The sequence below is a fragment of the Suricata suricatta genome, chromosome 4 (assembly GCF_006229205.1).
Source record: "Suricata suricatta isolate VVHF042 chromosome 4, meerkat_22Aug2017_6uvM2_HiC, whole genome shotgun sequence".
Lineage (NCBI taxonomy): Eukaryota > Metazoa > Chordata > Mammalia > Carnivora > Herpestidae > Suricata > Suricata suricatta.
Genome location: NC_043703.1, coordinates 164,347,012 through 164,369,786, shown reverse-complemented (window position 1 = coordinate 164,369,786; position 22,775 = coordinate 164,347,012). Strand labels below are relative to the sequence as shown.

The 22,775-nt window shown below is 57.1% G+C and overlaps 1 protein-coding gene across 1 annotated transcript in view; it reads right to left on the bottom strand.

Moving 5' to 3' along the window:
* Positions 1-22,775, bottom strand: part of PXDN (peroxidasin) — a 41,382-nt gene that overhangs the window by 12,353 nt on the left and 6,254 nt on the right. Inside the window, exons 3-15 of the mRNA XM_029938582.1 lie at positions 22,479-22,550; positions 21,450-21,521; positions 17,438-17,509; positions 14,683-14,754; positions 14,240-14,311; positions 13,292-13,461; positions 11,582-11,699; positions 9,253-9,422; positions 6,628-6,900; positions 5,536-5,652; positions 4,151-4,309; positions 3,090-3,202; positions 2,115-2,271 (exon numbers count right to left, since the gene is read on the bottom strand). Coding sequence (XP_029794442.1) covers positions 2,115-2,271; positions 3,090-3,202; positions 4,151-4,309; positions 5,536-5,652; positions 6,628-6,900; positions 9,253-9,422; positions 11,582-11,699; positions 13,292-13,461; positions 14,240-14,311; positions 14,683-14,754; positions 17,438-17,509; positions 21,450-21,521; positions 22,479-22,550 — 1,637 coding nt within the window. The remainder of the gene's footprint in view (positions 1-2,114; positions 2,272-3,089; positions 3,203-4,150; positions 4,310-5,535; positions 5,653-6,627; positions 6,901-9,252; positions 9,423-11,581; positions 11,700-13,291; positions 13,462-14,239; positions 14,312-14,682; positions 14,755-17,437; positions 17,510-21,449; positions 21,522-22,478; positions 22,551-22,775) is intronic.

Genomic DNA, 22,775 nt, shown 5'->3' with positions numbered 1-22,775 from the left:
CGTGACACGGGCACGCGCCTCGCCCCTGCCACACACAGGACGCGGGCATGCGCCTCGCCGCCGACATGGGCGCGCCGCTGCTGCACACGTGACACGGGTGCGCGCCTCGCCGCCACTGCACACGTGACACAGGCACCCACTTGCCACCACGCCGCCCGACAGCATCTCCCCAACAGGACCCCATGCGTGTGGGTCTCAAAAGGAGTCAAACTTACTAACTTTTGGAAGCGCACATTTTTATGCCAAGTGATAGACAAGATGGTCCGATAATTTTATAGAACATACTCGCGTTTCATTACTATCACTTAAATATGCTTTTACATGAAAACATTTACCTGCCTTTTGAAAAAATAAAAGAAATTCACCAAAACGTTAATAGTGCTGATTTCTTACGGGTGGGATCAGGGGAAGAAGATTATTTTTAAATCTCATATATAACTAATTCACATTAAAGTAACATTATTTTAGATATAAAAAATTGTAATAAAAAAGAAAAAATTCCTCAATTTAATTTTATATCCATTTCCCACGCCATGTATAATGTGGGAAAGTAGTACTTTTCCCTAAAAATCCTCCAAAATCAGGTTTCTGGTCATTCCTTTATGGTTCACAGTTTTCTTTTTATTTTTTAAATCTTTTTAAATACTGCCCTTTTTGGGTGTCTGGGCAGCTCGGTCGGTTGAGTGACTGACTTGGATCATATCATGCTCTCCCGGTTCGTGGGTTTGAGCCCCACATAGGGCTATGTGCTGTCAGCTCGGAGCTTGGAGCTGCTTCTGATTCTGTGTGTCCCTCTCTCTCTGCCCCTCCCACACTTGTGCTCTCTCTCAAAAATAAACATTAAAAAAAATTTTTTTAAAGCTGCCATTTAGGGACGCCTGGGTGGCTCAGTCGGCTAAGTGTCCGGCTTTGGCTCAGGTCATGATCTCACTTTTCATGAGTTCAAGCCCCGCATCAGGCTCTGTGCTGACAGCTCAGAACCTGGAGCCTGCTTCAGATTTTGTGTCTCCCTCTCTCCCTCTCTCTCTGCTCGCACTGTCTCTGTCTCTCAAAAATAAATTTATAAAAAGTTAAAAGAATTTTTTTAAGCTGCCCTTTAAACTAAAAAATTTTTTTAAGTTTATTTATTTTGAGAGAGAGACTCAGAAAGCACAAGTTGGGAAGAGGCAGAGTGGGTGGAGGGTCAGAGGAATCCCAACCAGACGGCACTGTCAGCACACAGCCGGACTCAGGGCAGGATCACATGACACTAGGGTCACGAACAGAACCGAAATCAAGAGTCAGACGCCCAACCGACTGAGCCACTCAGGAGCCCCTGTGGTTCATGGTAAGTGGCTTTAGGCTTACAGCACGGGGACGTCGGGTGCACAGCCGACCAGACCCCGCTGCTTCCCGTGGATGCTCCCGGGCCCATGGAGAAGGCGGTGGGGGGCGCTGCGGCAGGAATGGCCCACACGCAGCCCCAAGCAGAGGGTGGTGGCCACTCAGGACAGCGCAGGGGAAGCTAGACGGGATATGGGGAGACTCGGGTTTGGTTCCAGTCCTAAGACCTCGGCTTCTGCCCTGGAGCCACAGCACATGAGGCCACGTTAGCGACATGCTGCAGGATGGGAACTTTCAGGAAGATGGCAGCAGCATGTGCACAGAACAGGTGAGTGAGACAGGCAAAGGGCAGACGCAGAGGTGGGCTCAGCATCCGGGGCGGGGGACCGCTCAGGGATGACGGACGCCCCTCTGGGGCAGCCGCGTGGCCCCATCCAGAAGCGGCGTGAACACAGTGCAGGCACCAGCCGTGTCCGCTCCTGCCGGCCAGGACTGCACATTACAGCTCAGACACGAATGGGTTTGGATGAGGACCACACAAGCCACCACGCCCTGACTGAGAAGAACCCAGAGGGTGTGTGGCCCGTGGTTGTGGTCTCCGGGCAGCCGCCAGAGCACGTGAGGCTGGACAGGCGGCTCTCCTCCAGGGATCCTGGCAACACCCCGCCACAAACTGGGGACACGCTCCTTCCCATAACACTGAAGACCCGCAGACTGCGGTGCAGGGGCCGGGCGCCCTCCCGCCGCAGGGAGCACCTGCTGGCCTCAGGCCGCGCGCAGGGCGGACTCACCGCTCACGCTGAGCACCATGCTGACCGAGGCCTGCCCGATGGTGTTGCGGGCCACACACTCGTAGCGGCCTGCGTCCGCGGTCCCAACGTCGTGGATGGCCAGGAAGCCCTCGGGGCTGATGTGGAACTTCCCGCTCTCCGTCACCTGCACCCCGTCCTGGAGCAAGCGGAACAGAAGCCACATTAAGAGTAAGATCAAGAAGCAAGAGTTGTCCTACTTGGGGGGGGGGGGAACCGCCTGTCAGGACCCCTCGAGGGGACACGTCACGTGGACTGTGTTCACGTTTATCCAAAGCTGGAAAGAGAAGGACGTTTAATCCAACTGAGTGACAGTTTTCTCTAAACTCTTGTAAAAGATCCAGAGAAGAGGAAGACACACATGAGTTGCCTGGAGCCCCCGGGGTTGGGGGTTGGGGGCCCACAAAAGGACACCCCTGGGGTGCAGACGACGGGAGGGAAGGCACAGAGCTTGGGCACCCACTGAGGGAGAAGGCCCTGGGTGGACAAGGTCCCCTGGAAGACAGGACCCCTCAGCGGGGCGGCCACATGTGGTCACGGCAGGTGAAGTCTGGCAGGCAGTGGGGGGGACTCAAGCCTCCCTCTGAGGGACCCCAGCCCGTGTCCACCCCATGCTCCAGGGACAAGTCCCATCAAACCCTTGTTTATAATGGCTAAATGTGGAAATGCACTTTCATATTGGGCTTAATGAAAACAACACAGAAAAACGTAACACGAAACCCTTCTGTGTGGATCACGGGGCCATGGACTGAGCTTCAGTCGTGGAGAAGATCACGAAGAGCAGGGTGTTGTGTCTGGGTTTTGTGAACAAGGGGCCTGCAGTATCTGCACACTGCAGCAGGGTGCCGAGGTTTCCCCCAGAGCGGAAGGCACTGTGGCGGCTGCCCCGCCCTCTCCCGGCCCTCCCCCTCCCCCTCCCTCTCTCCCCTGTGCCCTCCTGCCCAGGGCAGGCACTACCTTGTTCCAGGTGATGACCGGCTCGGGCTCCCCCTGGGCGCTGCAGGGCAGCTGCACGCTTGTGCCCACCTCCACCGTCCTGTCGCCGGGAACACTGGCAAACACCGGGGTGACTGCAAGGCAAGGGACGGCCAGCTGACAACGGTGGAAACCCCAAGATGCTTGTCATCTATACCAAAAGGCTTCAAAAGAACACAGACCCTTGCCCTCAGCCAGACCAGGCCCTGGGCACTCTGGGCCAGTGTCAGGCTGTCACTCTGCCTCCTAGCCTTATCTGCACTGAGCAAAAGGGCCAGAGGAAAGGGGAGACGGTCTGCCCGCGTGGCCCATGCTGGACCGAGGGGCACGGGCGAAGAACAGACCACAGCCCTAACCAGCTCTTGTCTGCGCGGGGCCGGGGGCCAGGGACGTCATGGGCCCCGGGGAGAGCCTGGTGGCTAGGACGGGACACACACACTTAGAAGAACTTTTCTCTCCAGGAAGGTGAAAGGCCTGGCCCACACCCAGGAGGGAAGTCTGGGTGCCCCTCAGGGACCACCCGTAGGGTCCCATGCACGTGCTGGCCATGGGGAGTTGGAAGGGCGAGCCCCACTCCCGGTCAGTCCAGCCCAGGCACCAACCATCAGGGAAGGACGCCCCAGAGGCTGGGGACCCTGCAGCCACCAGCGGCACTCCGCCTCGGGCGCCTCTGGGGAGAGAACGGTCAGACCGGGAGCCCAGGAAGGACACCAGGACGATGTGGGTGAAGGCTCACGGGGCAATCAGGCGAGAGGCAGAATCTCTGCGTCCGTCCACGGGTGGGGAGCTATCAGACCTGCACAGCAACCACCCCGGACACGACATGAAGCGGGAGGACTCAGCCCGGAGGAGCGCGGACCCACGGCCTCCTGGTTCCACATGAGGAGCACCAGGAGCGGGACGCGCCCCGTGACCACGCATGCGTACAAGGGACGGGTGTTCGGGGGGAAGAGTGACGGGAGCCCTGCTGCAGAAGCCCCGCGTCTCCCGATGGCGCATGCGCACAGAGCCGTGGGCCAGCCAGCAGGGAGCCGTGGCCGTACCTCGGGGCTGCACTGTCAGGTGGGCCACGGCCCTCTGGGAGCCGATGATGTTGACAGCCTGGCACTCGTACTGGCCCTGGTCGTGGAGCGCCACCCCCGAGATCCTGAGCGTCCCCGAGGAGAGGACGAGGTGTCGCCGGTCCACGGACAGCTGGCTCCCTGAAAGGTACGGAGGCGCCGGTCAGCAGGACACGGGAGAGTCAGATCAGCGGAACGTTTGAGAGGAGTGAGAAGCACGGCCCGCGGTCAGCACCTCTTCAGCGACAACAGGATAGGCCACGTGCGGCGGGTCTGGGACAGAGGCCTGTCCCTGCCCCAAGAAGCTGCCCAGAAGCACGAAGGGGCAGATGTCGGGGATGCGGCCTAATACACGGGAGCCAGAACACGGGGCTTGCATGACATCCGCCCAGGACGGGCCGCTGTGGGGGGCTGGGGCTGAAGGCACTCGGAAGTAAAGGACACCCCAGGTTGGGAGGCTGTCCGGCCGGAGGACCCCAGCCTTCCCAGAATGGAGAGGTGCAGGAGTAACCAACCGCTCCGCACCTGCCGCCCACCTGCCCCCGGGCTCTTTGAGCCCCTGGTTTATTTTTTTTTTAATTTTTTTAATGTTTATTTTTGACACTGAGAGAGACAGAGTATGAGAGGGGGAGGGGGAGGGAGAGAAGGAGACACAGAACTGGAAGCAGGCTCCAGGCTCTGAGCTGGCTGGCAGCACAGAGCCTGACGCGGGGCTCGAACCCACGAATGTGAGATCTGACCTGAGCCAAAGTCGGAGGCTTAACCGACTGAGCCACCCAGGCGCCCCTCGCACCCCTGGTTTAAGGGCCCCTCAGGGGATGACGGTGTGGAGATGCCCTCTGGTTCAAGGCAGGTTCTCAAGGTCAATCTTGGGGCGGAGCCCAGAGGCCACCTCCCCTCCCCCAACCTGCCCAGCGGGGCAGCCAGCACCCGGGAGGAGTCTGTGTCTTGTGTCTTCTGGCCATCAGTTCACCAGCTGCCACGTGGGGGGCAGGGGCAGCCCCCAGGGAATCGGTGTGATTGACAGTGTGACTGAACCCCAGGAGCAGAGATGGCATGACAGCCTCAGGAAATGAGCGAGCTGCCAACAAACGTGCTACAGCCAGTTTCCAGAAAGTTCTATCCTATGTGCTATTAAATTTCATCAAGATGCTAATTCACTGTGACATGGGGACTACAAAGGAGGAGCGAGGAAGCAGAAGGCCACCCCAGAGTCCTCACAAAGGACAGTCTCCTCCGAGTGTCCTGTGCAGTCGCTGTGGGTGAGACCGATGTCAGGACACACACGCTGACCGTCCCCACACCTGGGATGTGGCAGCTTGGCCACCACTCAGGCCGGGCAGGGGCCCCAGTGGGCCCGCTCTTACCTCCTTTAGTCCATGCTATGACAGGCTGTGGGTAGCCCTTGGCCTCACACTGGAAATCAACCGTCTGACCCTCGATAACAGCTCTGTCTGCAGGGGTCACGGTGAACTGGGGAAGAGCTTCCGAAAGGAAAAACACGGGAGACATTTCAGAGACAGATTTGAGTAAAACTGTTGGAAGTAACATCAGGGTCCTCCCTCCCTGTAGGAGCCACTGCAGCGAGCTGCCAGCCACACCGCACGGGGACACCAGAGAGGGGACAGGGGGACGCCAGAGAGGGGACAGGGGTATGCCGGAGAGGGGACAGCATGACACGGAAGGGCATTGAACACTGGAGCCTCCCAGAGTCCCTCAAGGCCTCTGCTAACTCAGCCCCACCTCACACGCAGGGTGCCGACAGCAGTGAGGCTAACGGGGTGGGGGTGGGTCCCTATCACTAAGTGTCACCTGGCACAGCTGTACGTGGGGACAGGCGCTGAAGGGTGAAAATCACCCAGCCCTAAACCCAGAGCAGCTCCATCTGTGCAAGCTAATGACAGCACTGCGAGGTTACATGTACAGAGACACCAGCACAGACCCCACAGCAGATGGCCAGGGAGGCGGCTCCATGGAGGCAGGAGCCTGGGGAAGACAGACTAGTAGAGGAAGGGCCGACTTCTCCGGATTTTGCACTTTCCTGGCTTAGAGCTTCCCCACAAATGCCTCACTGCGTAATTATTGACACACCAACAAACTCACTAAGACTCGGTTGGGACGTTAGGAAACACAGGTGAGGTCTTAAAGCTAGAGGTACTGTCATCACCTAGAGTCAAAAGCTGATCCTGGGAAGTTCCAAGGGGAACGCAAGGCTTCCTGGTGGGTTTAACACACCGGGCACGCCAGCGGGGGTGCCCACACTCGTGTGTTCACCTTGCACACTCCAGGTACACTACGTGCCACAGGTAACACGGCCAGAAACAAGGCGCCCGGAGACATAAACCCTCCTAGAGCTGCCATCCAGAAAGCAAGCAGACCCTGTCACAGAAGTCGGGTGCAGGAGTGTGCTGGGGCGGGGAGAGGGTCCTTGTGCGTGCACGAGGGGTGCCCTGACCCACCCTGGACGATGATCAGAGCAGTGGCCTGGATGCTGCCCAGGCTGTTGGAGGCGAAGCACGTGTACTCCCCACTGTCGTCCTGCTGGACCTTCTGAATGTACAGGCCGCCAGAGGGGGTGATGCTCACGCGAGGGTCCTCGGGCAGGGGCGTGCGGTCCCCTTTGGTCCAGGTGATCCGCGGCGGAGGGTGGCCTGTGGCACTGCACTCCAGGGTGACACTCTCCCCAACCAGCACCTCCGTGTTCTGTGGCTGGATTACAAAAGCGGGTCGAGCTGTCACAAGGAAACACAAGTTCTGGATTAATTCCCTCCGGCCCAGCAACGGCCCTGTGCTTGGGCTTTTCCATCGGCAGGCTCCTTGTTCCGACTATTGACCTTGAAATAAACAAAGCAAACATGGTTTAATCAGAACGCTCTCTTGTCTTCTTTCGCTTTTAAAGAACGTGCAGCCAGCAGGGTTGTGCGCTGCCCCAGGTGACAGCCATCAGTGCCCAACAGACGGCCGGGCGGCTCCCTATTTCAGCGTGGATGGCGCCCCCTTCTGTTGATTCCAAGTACACTGGGTCGGTCCCCTCAAACGTTGCACATGAAACACTGTTTGTAAACTGTATTCAGAACAAATAAAAACAACCCATTTCCTGTGCAAAAGGAAAACGCAAACTAGCTGCGAGGGTGCGTCCCAGCTCTGACTCCACAAACCCGCGCTCTGAGTGATGCGCTTTGTGAGGGCGTCTGTGCAGCACAGAGCTCCCACGGCCGCACTCGCAGAACTGAGAAGTCAGACACCCTGTCACTCGGAAATCACTCTCCTAGGACTGAACAAGCACGTAAAACAATGTATATACCCCAAAAGGGTGCTTTTTAAATTCCTGTGATGTCTATTCTGGCCGACACCCTTCTCCCCAGTACTGGAATCCAAATGAGCTCCCAACACAAAACATCTTGCATAACTTAACTTGTAAACCTTAATCTGCCGTGAGTGCTTACAGCCGTCACTTAGTCCTCGTCGTGTGAAAATCCAAACAGCTCGCTGTGGGACGGGGATACGCTGCCTACGGGGCCAGTTAAACAGACGAGGCACCAGGCGGCCCTGCCGAAATTCCCTCACATTTCTGATTTCCCGACGGCACCAGGCCCAAGAGCTTTTGGATAAAGGGATATGGACCTATAATAGCAAAAGATTTGGGGAAAAACCTCAGATGCTTCAAAAGAGCCAGTTAAATAGATCACGTTGCCACCAGATCATGAATTCCAGGCAGCTTTGAAAAGGAAAGAGTAAGAGAACTCATCAGGTTCTGAAACCAAAAACCAGCAAGGAGGGCCGAGGAAGGAAGGCGAGCTGCGATCTGGGGGAGTGGGGATGCAGGTAGGCGTTTAGGACATGAGGACAGAGATGCAGGAGGAATGCTTCTGCACCTTTCACACCAGTTACTGTTTACACGGAACTAGCCACATAGCTAAAGAAGAACAGATGACAGAAGATGCAGAAATGATCCTAATGTTAACATTTCCGGAGGATGGCAAGCCGAGACCTCCCCAAGTCCAAGCCCACCCGGCGGGCATGGGTACAAGCTGTGTCTTCAGGAGCAGCTGTTCCGAGCCTGTGGAGGAACAAAGACAAGCAAAGGCAAGGGCAGCTCTGGGTGCGACTGGGCCCCCAGCCCGGCAAGAGCGCTGACGTCAGTAGAACGTGGAAATAAGTATCCCTTCTAGTTTTATTAGCCGAAAGCTGGTCCTCCCAAGTGGCTGCCGCCTGACTCCGGCTCCAAGTGAGGAAGAAAGGATGAGATTCAGAAGTGCTAAATACACCATGGCCACACAAAATATTCGGAGTACAAAGTGTTTCATGCACTGAAAACTCAGACCCGCAGCCTATTTTGGAGACAACAGTAGATAATGACTTGTTGACTCTGGTAACTTAAGGACACATCTAATCTGTCCTAGGGAACCACTGATACCAAGGAGCCAGCTGTGGCTTCCAAACTGGAAGCAGGAAATAGAAGATGGACAATCATTCCAAAATAAGGCACAAAACAGAAAAGTCTGGATATACAGTCCCAAGTAAGATGAAAATCTTACATATCTAAACATATTGCTCATGACAAAAAACACAAATGGACTCACTTTAAGAAAACATCAGTCTGAATTTCTTCTTAAAAACCAGAGCAAAGGTCGAGGATCACCTAGGACCACGTGCTCAAAAGGCTCTGGGTGAGGGAATTTCGCTGCAGACTAGCACAGGCGCCTTGCCCACTTCCGGCCCCGGGCCTGCCCACATCCTGCCCACTTCTTGCTCTCGTCCTGCCCACTTCCGGTCCACACCCTGCCCACTTCCATCCCACTTCCTGCCAGCATCTTGCCCACTTCCGGTCCACACCCTGCCCACTTCTTCCTATTGTCCTGCCCACTTCCTGCCCACATTCAGCCCACTTCCGGCCCACTTTGGACCCACTCCTTGCCCACGCACGCCCTGTACACTTCGGGCAGACTCCCTGCCTGCTTCCTGCCCTCTCCCGGCCCATGTCCTACCCGCGCCCTGCCCGGCTGGGAACAGGGAGGGAGCCCGTGCACCACAAGCAAGGGATGTTCTGGAAGGAACCCTCACGTGCCGTCCTCTCCACGTACCTGGAGACCCAAAGTACCTGAGGGTGACTTCTTGTGTTTTCACCTGCCCGGCCGCGTTTTTCGCCATGCACTGGTAAATCCCCTGGTCTGTCTCCTGCGTGTTTTGGATCATCAGGGTTCCATCGTCCAGCAGGTTGAGGCGGGAATCTGAATTCATGCTCAGCTCATTGCTGCGAAGACAGAAACCTGGCACACTCAGACTCGGAGAGCTCCAGGGGCACCCAGTCTGCCCCGGAAGATGCCAGAGAGCGTGGGGAGGCAGAAAACCTATCCCTGGCCTTTCCAGGACGATTTTCTCGCACAGCCTCCCAGTCATTGCTATTTCTGGGACAGGTGCGGCCTGGGGCATCCTGTTTACATTGATTGTTCAATTTCAGTTCTATAAAGATTTTAAAGTTTGGGCAACTGGGTAACGTTTGACTCTTGATTTTGGCTCAGGTCGTGATCTCAGTTTGTGGCATAGAGCCTGTAGTCAGACTCTGCACTAACAGCATGGAGCCTGCTTGGGATTCTCTTTCCCCCTCTCTCTGCTCCTCCCTACCACTCTCTCTCCCTAAAATAAATAAGTAAATAAATTAATTAATTAATTAATAAAGAGTTTAAATTTTTAAACAGGTTTTTTTTATGTTTTCTTTTTTATTTATTTTGAGAGACAGAGAGAGACAATGCCAGAAGGGGAGGTTCAGAGAGAGAGGGAAACACAGAATCCGAAGCAGGCTCCAGGCTCTGAGCTAGCTGTCAGCACAGAGCCTGACACGGGGCTCAAACCTCTGAAACGCGAAATCATGACCCGAGCCGAAGCCGGATGCTCAAACAACTGAGCCACCCAGGCGCCCCGGGAGTTTAAATTTTTAAAGTGGTCCTGTTTCCAAAGGGAAATGAATATAGTGGGAAAAATTCAAAGGAAACATTTTCCTTGATTTCTGGCAAATTCATTTCAAATAATGGGGACGAAATATTTGATGTTATGAAAGCAAACGATTACATATGCCGATCACCAAAGCCATCGCCCTTGTGAGAGCATTTCCCTATGGACACCACTCAGGCTGACGCCGTCACCGGGTGTGAAGGCCCCTCCCCGACCCGCTCACACATCTCTCCGCCCACACCGACCCGCCAGAAGGGGAATCTGTCCTCACCCACAGGGTTTGCTGGATGGAAGCAGCAGTCACCCCAGGTTCCACACTTGGGGGTCCTACTGACCCGGCCCCGCTCCCTTCCATAAACACCGAGCCGGCAGGTAAGGGAGGCTCACGGGGAGGCTGGCAGTGGAGGGAGGCCTCAGGCCTGGGGTTTCCGGGCTCTCCCTCCGCCAGGAATGCCTAGGACATGTATTTTAACTTCTGGTATCGGTGTGTTTATTTCTGAAGGTGAATGTGAAAGGCTCAGCCGAATTTACACTTTTCTGCCTTTCAAACACACCCTTGCTTGTCGCTCCTGCGTTAACTCAAGACTTTAAATCTGGACAACACAGCGCTCTCTGAGGGCCAGGCTGGCATTGCTCACGCCCCGCACGTGCTGGGCCCGGGTCATAAGGACAAATCCAGGTGTAGACAAGGCTCCCAAGCCTCGCAAGCAGGAAGTGCCGCCCCTCCTGCACCTGGGGGCTGTCAGACCCCAGGCTCCGCGCTCTCCTGCTCATCTCTGCGGACACGGCCGGGCTCACGAGCCCGCACTGGGACAGACGATGGCTCGGTGGGCCTCTGGGCTCGGTCCCCAGAGCGTCCTCCGCGCCCTGAGTGTCACGCCACAGCCGAGATCCGCAGGGAAGCGAGCGCCTGTCAGTGTCCTCGTGACAGTGAGCTCGGAAGCCATGATGGGGGCAATGGGGGGGGGGGTGTCTCATGCTGACAATTCGTTTTCAAGGAGTCGGTTCACGACGCACGCTTGAAAGTGTTTCACGTTAACACGGGCCCCGGGAGCGACCTCGTCCGACCCCTGTGTGCCCCACACACCGAGATGCTTGTGGATGGAAGGGGGCACCCTTGTCTCCTGAGGCCAACCCGACGTGCAAGGAACCAAGTACACCAGTGCTCCCCGGACTCGAGTCCCTGGCAGGAAGCAGCCCCCTCAGCCGGGGGCGGTTCCAGCTGCGAAGCCCCAGCAATCACACCCCAGTTTCCGGCCACAGAACATGGGCCGGCGGAGAACCACGCCTCCATCCTGCCCCTCCCCCCAGGCAGGGGGAGGACGGGCTGCCCCCTTTAGCAGAGAAGATGCAGGAACATTCTCCCTTAGGCCTTTGCCTCCACCCAAGCGGCAGAGAGTGTCGAGGGGGCCCATGGGTGGCGGGGCGGGCACCAGCCGGCGGCCCGGGAGCATCACTCACTTGTTTCGAAGCCAGATGATCTCGGGTTTGGGGTTGCCTTCCGCTCTGCATGTGAAGAACACAGTGTTCCCCGAGGTGACGTCTGCGTCCTGGGGCTCCGAAGTGATCCGGGGCCTTTCTGTGCCAAGAAGGAAACGGAGATCTTCTTGGTCTTAAACAGTCCCGTTAAGGGAAACAAGAACCCAAACCAAATCTCTCGTGTCCAAGAGAAAATCCCAAATGTCCAAATATCCATCCCGACCACAAATGTCCCCACAAAGATGACAGACAGGCTTCTCCGCAGAGACAGGCTGAGTCTTCACCCAGCGTCTCTGGCCCTCAGGTCTGCCCGGAAGGGCCTGTGACGACCAGCACCCACCAGGTCGGCTCACCCTCCACCTGAGCCGACACCTGTGCGCATGGCACCCTCCACCCACAGCTGCTTTTGGCGAATTAAACAATAGAAAATAAAGCTTTTTATCTAAAGCGCTCCTGAGAGCAGAAAGCTCTGCGGTGCAGGGCAGGACTGCAGAATGTTCCCCCGCGGGCGTGCCGCTCGCCCGGCCTCCTCCCATCTGCTGACATGAGGCTGCTCCCCGGCCTCCTCCGCCACCACCACAGTGAGCCTGTGGCGCTCAGGCCGGGGCCCTACTGGTTAAGTCAGAGCCGGCTGGGCAGCAGGTGAGCGAGCCGTGCCAGACGAGGCGGCGGCCACCCAGGCAGCACACAGACATCAGCGAGGGGGTGCACAGCGATGACGCCGGGGTCAGCCAGGCACTCTCGCTGCCGCCTCTGGCCTCCATCCCGGGAGAGTCTCATCCGCCAGAGGATGGCCGCACAGGACGCGCACCCGGCGGGGCCTCTGATGCTGCACGCTGCCGAAGCCGGGCAGGTGCACACGCAGGTGCACACGTGCAGGACGACAGTTAACAGAGGACTGCAGGTGCTGGCCAGTTACTCATGAAAGCTACTGATTTCTAGTTTCGTTACGTATACCTTCAATACTTAAAACACGATGATGCTTTAGAGAAACTGACTTTAGTGCCCCAAAACAGTGCTGCAATTAAAAGAAAAGACTCATGGGCACCTGGGTGGCTCAGTTGGTTGAGCGTCTGACTTGAGCTCAGGTCATGATCTTGTGGTTGACAAGTTTGAGCCTCACGTCAGGCTCTGTGCTGACAGCTCAGAGCCTGGAGCTCCTTCGGATTCTGTGTCTCCCTTTCTCTCTGCTCCTCCCCCACTCATGCTCTGTCTGTCTGTGTCTCAAAAGTAAATATTAAAAAAGAAAAAAAGAGAAGACAGCCGCCTGGGTCCGCGGGCACTGACAGAGGGCTCTGCCTCTCTGCCTTGCTGTCGCAGCGTGGCCCTTCCAGGGATCTGTCTCTCGGGGCCGTGGCCAGAGGCCGCCCCAGGGGCACAACGCCACCAGCCTACCCGGAGAGCAGCACCCAGCAGCTGCAGCCCGTGCACACGGGAGCAGGAGGGCTGGGGAGGCAGGGGTAGTCTGAGCTGGTTTGCTAATTTTGCAGGGGAGCCTGAAAATAGAAGCTAAGAAACCCAACAGTTGCTGACATGTGGTATGTGCAGACCAGGGCTTTGCAAAGGAGCGTGCCTGTCAGTCCGACCATGATCTGATTTGGGCACACTGTCCCTGCGGGCAGGCAGGGCTGTGTGCACCACGTGCTCCGAGCACCAGCTCTGGGCCCGCCCGCCCCCCGGGGCCGCACTCACCACAGTCCAGCTCCTCAGGGGTGATCGTGGCCACCGAGCGCCCCTGGATGCGCCGTGGGTACTCACAGGTGGCGGCCGCCTGCGCGTTGCCAGACTTGGCGTAGGTTTTCAGCAGGTCCGCCAGCCACAGGATCTCACAGTCGCAGTGCAGTGCGTTCGAGTCCAGCCGCCTGGGAGAGGGAAGGGGGTGAGACGTGGGGACAAGCCCACTCTGGGCAGACCCGGGCAGACCCAGGCAGACCTGGACAGACACAGACACACCCGGACAGACCCGGACCCGCAAGCCCGTGCGGATCCTGCCGGGTCCGGGTTGTCGCCAGGTCCCCACTCAGGGGACCCCGCCCGGCCTCCCCCATCCTGAGCAACCTCTCTGCTGCCTCTCTCATCTCTCAAACACGGCGGTGTCCCTCCCATCTTCCCCAGGGCACAGTCTTAGTCTGGCTGATCACTTCTTTACCCAGAAGGAAGCCTAAACAGCAAGGGGAGCTGTCTTAGTTCGCCTTATTTCGCCTGGACCTGGGCTTGTCAACATGATTTTCCCCTTTTCCCGACGTCTGGCTCCTTACGCTCGGGGCCGGCCAGCCACAGAGCCGCGGCCCTCACCAGGAGTGTTTGGAGGCTCAGAAACTGGGGCACCAGTTCACTTAACGCCCAGCCCTGTGAACCCTCCAGCGCTGGGGCCAAGACAGAGTCTTCCTGCACGGACACTGCGCCCACCCCCAAAACACGCAATCCGGAATTCAAATTCATCTGAAGAACGCGAAACGGATTTCTGCTGGCACATCCCCCGATTCCTGGGGGCTCTCGGCGGTGCCCCCTGGGAGGGTTCACTGCGCCCTCCGGGGGTCCCCATGCTTTCCTGCGTGTGACCTCCCCGTGCCCCCCCACAGGACCCAGCACGGGACCGGCCAACGGCGGGGAATCCGGCTTCGCTGAAGACATACTTACAGTCTCTTCATGGATTCCAAGTGACTGAACGTTCCTGGAACCAAATGTGTGATTCGGTTGTTATGCAAAAACCTGTTGAGAGAGGGACCACCACAAACCAACTTGCGGAGATGCCTCCTACACGTGCAGGAAGTACACAAGGCCAAGGAAATGAGCCTGTGAGCCACACCTCGGTGGCCGTGTTCCTGTGATCCAGACCACCTTGAGAACGGGATTTAGTTCTGAAAAGAACAAGACTTTTTTCCCTACTTTATCATCATTTACAAGTAAAGAGAAAATTGTTAAGTTCCGCTTCTGGATCGCTAGGCAAGGCGCAGAGACGTCACCCCACACAGGCTGAGGGGTCCGGGCACACAGTGGCCCCCTCTACGGCACAGAACCCGGACGGTGTGCCCGGCCGGGGACCAGCGGGAAGACTGGAGGGCGAAACGAAATCAACTTACAGCCTTTCCAGCTTCGGCAAATGCTGGAACGACTCTGGATCCAACGTTTCGATCTGATTAAAGTGCAGGTATCTAGACACGTTAAAAAGAAAGACAAAGGAGTCAGATTTTAAACACTTTCACTTCTGCAGATGAGATTTTCTGCTCCAAAAAATGGTTCCTAGGTCATTTCAAATTCTTATGTCAATAGATAATGTTTAGATTTTCCACATTGTGTGGAAATCACATGAAGTAACGAACAGTGAGATTAAATACAACTGAAAACCGGGCCCAGACTGTGTAAGACACGCCGGACAGTGGGGGGGGGGGGGGGCAAGTCCCCTTCCCGCCCAGGGCCTGGCTGCCCCAGGGACCTGCCCGCCAAGCACAGACCTTGGCAGGAAAAAGGCAAACTATTCCTAACTGCGGCACAGACGTGATGCGTGCACGCCTCACTCAGACCTTCTGACCCGTGTGTGGATCCGGGGGGAGCCAGCCTAACGTCAGCGCGAGACATATCTACAGCAAAAATCAAACAGCACTCGACTTAGTACATTAATGTCCTTCCTCAAACGTTCTCTAGTTACACGGAACACCCAACGCTTGTATTTCATTTAGGATGACTCCTTACTTTCCATAATTCACACGTGTTTTACAACAACTAACACCTTCTCGTTTTCTTGAATTACTGCTTTCCTCCGTCTGGAAATTGGTGTCTTTCCCCTTCAGTAAACACCAGCACGAGGTGCTCCTGCAGCAAGCCCCCGCCCACACAAGAGGAGAGGGCTCTCCGCCATCACGCTGGGGGGAGGGGGCGCGGGGCCCAGCAACTGGACTTCACCCCAAACCCAAACGCCAGAAACTCCGGAAGCGCACCGGGATCCCTCGGAGACCTTCACTAACTGAAATTATCGTTAACTTCGGTCACCAAAGGGCAGTGTCCTTCCTTGTCCTCTGTTCCCGTCCGCGGCTCCCTGGCCCGGCTCCCCGTGAGGGCACATGGTGCCCCCGCTCCGAGTCTCAGGCCATTGCCAGGTCCCCCTCCCGGGCCTCTGTGACCCCGCAGTCAGTCCCTGCCCATCGCCCCGCGCACGAGGGTGGGAAGCCCACGAGCAGGGAACGGAGGGGGACACGGGGAGAAAACGCAGTCAGCAGCTGTCACAGGAGGGGCCGGGAGGGGACCCCCGTCAGCGGGCAAGGAGTCCTGGGGGAGGCGCCTAGGGATGAGGGGTCACCCCTCCCACGGCCAAGACGACCATGAGCCCCAACTCCATCTGTGCTGGGTCTGGTCACACGTGTTCACCACACAGGACGTGGGCCTCCCAGGGACCCGCTGGGCTGAGGCTCGGCAGACACCAGCGGCCCCAGGCTTGTCCCTGGGGGTGTGGAGGGGCTCCCAGCATGGGGACCCCCACCCCAGCCCCAGACATCCCTGCCAGGGACAGCGTCTCCTTGGACAGAGCACTCCTCATGGGAGGGCCTGGTCCTACGTGTGTCCATGTCCATCAGACACTCGCCGACCTTCAGGGAATGAATCCCGGTGGCAGGGACCCTAAGTCCCTAAACTTGCTGACCCCGGCTTTCAAAGGCGTCTGCAGCCAGCGCCCACCTCCTCCAGACGGTCGGTCGGAAGCCCTGCCCCGCGCTCCCGGCCCAGCAAGGCTCGCTGGCCCCAGACTTTGCCTCTCTCTTCCTGGAAAGTGGCTGGACTCGCCCCTCGTAAGGGTGAGCCCCCCGTTTTAACTTTCCAGCCCGTGTAGATCAGACGCGGTTTTCTAGGCGTCGCTGCGGCGGGCTCCCTGCCAGTCCCAGGAGCAGCGTGCTCCCTGCACCCGGACCTTCTCCAGACACTTCCGCGTGTTTCGGCAACGCTCTGGCCTGTCCCCTTCTCTCTGAAGCGAAGATTATACAAACCCTCCAGACGACCCCCTTCCCTGGCATCGAGAGCCACACGAGTGACTTCAGGAAGGCAGGTCACACTCGGATCAAAGTGACCCGGACACAGAGCACCGTGTGTGCCCTGAGGCCCTGGTTCCGGGGTGCCCGCGCCCCAGCCCTGCCGGGCGGTCTCCGCACAGGCTCAGCGCACACACAGGCGCGCACCTGCACCCGCACGGGCACACCCCTGCTACCGCACACAGCCCCGTCCAGCCGCGCGACTAAACTGTGGGCAATTCTGGAATCCTCCGAACTGCGCCAGCTCCGTGAATGAAAAGTCAAACCAACCAGAGCCTCCCACTGCCAGGAATTCCACTTGGAAATGAATGTGCCGACTTCATAGCAAAGTAGGACAAGGAAACAACATCCGCACGCGCTGACCAGACACAGGAAGAGGCTCGTTTTCTCCAAAAGCATGACATCATACGTGAAGAAGGACGCTGCACGTGTGCAGTCACAAACGGGAAACGGCGTGCGGGAAAGCCCCCCGCGGGTGCCCCGGACCCCTCTCCCAGAAGGACCTTTACTTGTGTGCCAGCCTGTCCCGTAAGTCGGGGGTGCCGTGGGGCCACGCGCTCTCACTGGTCTCTGTGCCATGGGGGCTCAGCACCGGGCGGCTCTAGGGCAGAGCCCCGTGCCGTCCAGGCCCGGATGGGTGGGGGTCGGACAGACAGAGGAGTGAGAGTCAGCCAGTGCCTTCTCCACGTGCATGCACACACGCCCTACGCCCCGTTAGTACAGACATGCACCGTGCAGACAGCAAACTTAGTCGTCTTCCCTACGAGAGGCAAGAGGGCGGGTGACATCCAAGGCAGGCGGGCGAGGGCAGGGCACTTACAGTTGTTCTAGAGAGGCAAGTCCCTTAAACGCTTGCCTGTCAATTGACTGGATCTCATTCTTGTACAAATAGCTGAAACAAGAAACGGGGGTAGGATTAGCACACACACGACACACTGTAACTCCGGATGGAAGGAAGAATCACGTTAGCACACGGAGAGTTGTAAAATTAATGACTGTATTAGAATACAGACAACACGTGTACACGCGAGTGCGGTGGCCCTCGCGAGGGTCCGCGGCCCTTCCCCAGAAAAGACCGTCCCCCCCGGACGCTGCTGTCCCACTGCTGTCTCCAGACACGTCCAGTCCTGGGAGCGCAGCTTGTGGCCTGTGGACGGTGCCCTGGCTTCAAAGCTTGAAGGAAATAAAACCATTTCCCCACCAACATGTAGCACGTGTTGATTATAAGATTCTGGAACTGCGGGGTGTTAAGATCCCCAGAAGCAATTTGGGGAGCACACGGTAGGAAGCCTGCGTGTGCCCTGAAGAGTCCGCCCTCCAGAATCTTACAAAACAGGAGCGATGAGGCAAAAGAGTGAGGACACCTCACGACAGAAGGAACGGATATGACACGTGAACCTCTGAGGCCGTAAAGGACACGGAGACGCCCAGGTATCATTGGTCTACGGCTGACGCGGGGCCACACGGCCGGCAGGAGCCACTTCTCAGAGAGTCTGCTACTTCCCGACCTGAACTCCAGGGGTGAGGACCTTCCCTGAAGGGCCCCAGTCTGAGGACGTGACTGGTTCTCCGTGCCGTCCTCGTGAACCCCGAAGTGCCGCAGTGAATGCGGGGTGATCCCAGCGTCAGACAGAGAGGCTCCTGCCTGCTGGCGGAGCCCCGGGACCGCTCAGCGCGCAGGCGCCAGCCGGGGTCTGCAGCCAGAGGGGCCCTCTCCGCACCCGGGTTACCGGGGGCGGGGCTTCTCCTCTTCCCCGCCCTCCCCCCCCCCACGTCTGTCATAACGCCTGTGACACTGTGTGCCCCGTTTGCAGAAGGACCGTGCACCTTACTGCCCTTCCTGACACATGGTGCAGGGCCACCTTGAACTCCTGCAGTCCAACTAAGTGGTCCCCACTCCTCCATCTGTGTGAAGGTACCCAGGGGACCCCAGAGAGCCGCCAGCCTCCCCGGAGACCAGGCCAAGTTCACCCACCCCTTGCAGAGCCCTGCACCCCCCACGGAGCCCCGCTCTGCCAACAGGCGCTCGCTGGCTGTGTGCTCTGGAATGAGCTAGTAACCCTTATCCGCCTCCGTTTCTTCCGGATGAATGGAGGTCCAGCAGATCGGGATCACTGGAAGTAAATGGACGTACGGAAAGCCGACAGGAGGTGGCCTCACCCAAAGCCACCACGGTTCTGGAGGGAGCCACTCCCGCTGCTTCTTCCAGATGGGGGTTTCTGGGCTCCTTTCTTCAAAAGAACACGAAAGCAAGACCCCAGCGCAGGGTCACTTTGCAAGCACTTAAGAAGAAAAGCTGAAGCAAACCGATGCAAACAAGTGCATATCTGTGAGGACTCTTCGTCTGCACGGGAGTAACTGGGTGCTGGTCACCTTCCATAACGGCCATGCAGGCTATGCCACCGCAGGCCCCTGGGGCAGGAGCGCCCGCCCCGGAGAAGCTGGCAATGCGGGTGAAGGGCAGGCTTGGGCCTCACCCTGAGCCACCAACCCTCACATCTAAATCGACTGACTAGTGTAAAGGCGGAAATGACAGTGAACTTCAGAAGAGCTGCCTAATATTGAACCTGCACACTGTGTCCTCAGAGGTGCTGGGGGAGCGCTCACCCACCCACCCAGGAGGGGGATCCAATGGAAAAGAGGGGTCCTGCCCACTAGGGCCCCTGCCCCAGCAGCTCTGCAGGGGCCCGGTGCCTTCCGCCCTTGGGCCTCGGGCATCGCGGTATGCATGTGTATATGTGTGGGGGGAGGGGCGCGTGCACGGGGGAGGGGAGAGGGGATGGGCGCAGGGGAGGGGACTGCGTTGGCGGGGGGAGGGGACGGCGCAGGGAGAGAAGGGGGTGTGCAGTGAGGGGGACAGGGGAGAGGCGTGGTACACACCGGGAGAAGGGGGCGTGCACGAGGGAGAGGGGTGGTGAGCGGGGGAGGGGGGGCGTGTGCAGGGGTGAAGGGGGCTAGGCTGGCAAGCAGGTGCCTTGATGGGGACTGAGCCAGCAGACGGGCTCCTAAAGTGTTATTTTAAAAAATCTTTGTAAGTGAAATCCGAAGTATCCCCCAAAGTATAAAACTAAATATGTTTGCAGACTGAACAATAAGTTGCTCTTAATTAATTCAAACCAAACGCATAATATATAAAATGAGAAAGAAAAGTGCCACCCACACACCCACACACTACAGATGCGGCGCTCAGCTAACTGAACCGGCTTTCCCAGAAACCAAAGCCTTCCTTCGGGAACTTGCACGACACTTAAAAAATTAAAAGGAAAAAAAAACAGAAGGCCTTTCCTTCATTTTTAAAATGAGCAACAAGGCTTAATAATGTTCATACATTATTCTATTCTGTTCCAAAAAGTAACACACTATGCCAACAGTTAGGAAAACATTTATACCTGACAGCTTGGATTCCGTCCCCTGAGGAATATGGACTCTGTAAGCAGTTAACGTGATCGCTGTACTTACCAGCCAAGGACACTGTCTAAAACCAAACAGGCTTCAAAACACACATCAACACTAATAATGTGACTTCGTTTTAAAAATCAACATAACTTCTGGACATTTAGTTTCACTTACGATATAAATTTCCAAAAAAAGTCACTGATATAAGTCCCCCACTAAAATGGCTCTATCTTGGGGCGCCTGGGGGGCTCAGTCGGTTAAGTGTAGGACTTCAGCTCAGGTCATGATCCCACAGTCAGTGGGTTCGAGTCCCGCATCGGGCTCTGTGCTGACAGCTCGGAGCCTGGAGCTGCTTCAGATTCTGTGTCGCCTCCTCTCTCTGCCCCTCCCCAGCTCACGCTCTGTCTCTGGCTCTCAAAAACTAATAAACGTTTAAAAAAAAAAAGTTTTTTAATGGTTCGATCTGGAAAGGACATCTAAGTCTTAAAAGTAAGACTGATCTGGGGCGCCTGGGTGGCTCAGTCGGTTAAGCCTCCGACTTCAGCTCAGGTCAGATCTCACGTTCGTGAGTTCGAGCTCCGTGTCAGGCTCTGTGCTGATGGCTAGCTCAGAGCCTGGAGCCTGTTTCCAGTTCTGTGTCTCCTTCTCTCCCTGACCCTCCCCCTCTCATGCTCTGTCTCTCCTGTATCAAAAATTAATAAAAAAACATTAAAAATTAAAAAAAAAAAAAAAGTAAGACTGATCTGCTCAAAGCACAGGACACGTACTCCTCTCGACAACCAGGAACAGAACTGGAATGTTCTACTCCCTCCTAGTCTTAACTCCAGGGCCTGCGACGCAGCAAGCCTGCCTCTGCCAGGAAGGCCACTTTCGGACCTGCAACACTGGCTTCAACAGGCAGAGGATTTAAATTCTGATAAATAAGTTATGAAAGTCAACTCTGAAACGTCAACTACAATTTTCCTGCAGAAAACTAAGAAGTGGACTCACTGGGAGGAAGAAGGGGAAATGAGCAGACGCCAGTGACGTGCCGGCGGGATTTGTCATCTGCTTCCCACACTTGCCCACAGCTGGACAGGCAGCTTGAGAACCTTCTCCAAGCTTCTCTCTCACAGACCCCACCTGTCAGCTGCTCAAGCTGGCCACGGCCCATGAGTCACCGACAGGCGGAGTTACTCAGGGCCCCAGCCGGGCTGTGACTTTTAATCCACTCCGCTGACTTGACTCACTGAGCCTCACACAATGTAGCATTCCTACTGACAAGAACTCATTTCAAAAACTCCCAACCGAAAATCTACTTACCTTCTGAAAATGAAGCCTAAGAGACGGATGTATTTGCAATAATCTGCAAGCAGCATACCATTCTGCTCCGTGACTAAATTGTCTGCACACGGACAACATAAGCTTTCTGCGTAAAGAACTGATCGTTAACTTACAGGTATTTTAAGTTCTCCAAGTCTTCAAATGATCCACTGGGTATACTCTTGATCTGATTGTTGTTGAGAAGCCTAGGAGACAGAAGTCCCAGTGGGAATTGAAACCACACCGCTGCACCGGTCGTGGGGAAGCCCTCCCGCTGTTCGGGAAAGGTCCGAGCAGGACTTGGCCGTGGAGCTTGGCTCCAACACTGGCTAAAGTCACGTGACAAACTGCATCTCGGCGGCTCACCCTCTGACCACGAGTCTCCTCAGCGCACGGGCGTCCCTGCCCGGCCCGCCGTTCCCACCCCGCGTGTGCACAGACCAGGTTCCCCACTGACGCCAAGGTCATCTGTCTGTCCTGCTGTCACACCGTCCGGCTCAGCCGCCGGGAAAGCCAGCGTGGACGCGCAGGGCGGTCCCACCACAGGGAGGGGCTGGCCCACCCCCAGGCTCCCTTCCTGGGCCCTCGGCCCAGGTTCTCTCTCCCCCGAGAGTCACATATGGAGCAGTAAGGCCTGGGACCCCAGCAGTAAGGCCTGGGACCCTGCCGTGCTCAGGTTACTCGACAGAGCCCAGGGCAACCATAGAACCCGTCAGCACAGGTCAGGCCTGTCCCCTACACCTGTTGCCCCCACCGGGGTCTGAACATGGGTGCACAACAGGATAGCACCCAGCCCCTCGTGGGCCCAGCTGGCCCGTCCGCCTTGTGAGGGGGGCCTGTGAACGGTGCAGGTGGAGGGGTCTGGCCCGGCCAGGGGTTGAGTCATTCACAGGGAGAGAAGGTGCCCGGAGCCGTAGGTCTGGGTCACACCCACTTCTGAGGGACCCACACAGGTCATGGATGTCCAGCTGAGCAGGGACCCAAAGGCCTGGCGTCTCAATGCGCACATTCTCATCTATGGCCTGGTGCCCACTCTCCTGACCCCCGCCCCCGCCCACGGGCACTCAGGGCTGACCGCGGTGGCTGGGGTCAGCCTGCAGGCGAAAGCCTGGAGGGTCTCTGTGTTTTCCCCCGCGGGGTCCCAGCACAGTGGGTGGACTTACAAAGTATTCAGGTTTCTCAGCCTTCTGAACGCCCCAGGCTGGATCTCCCGGATTCTGTTGAAGCGAAGATCCCTGAAAACAAACGAGGGAGGGGTTAGAGGGAGAAGCACACGGTCACCATCTCACTCAGATTCAACACGGCGACGACGAGGCATTTCAGGAATTAAACCGTGCAGCTCGCTCCCTGGGCCAACTGCCTCCTTGATGAGGCTCAACGAGTCATGAGTACTTAGGTGAGCGACAGAGTGGCGCTGCCCCCGGACACAAGGTGCTTTAACAACACTCGTGCGGAGACAA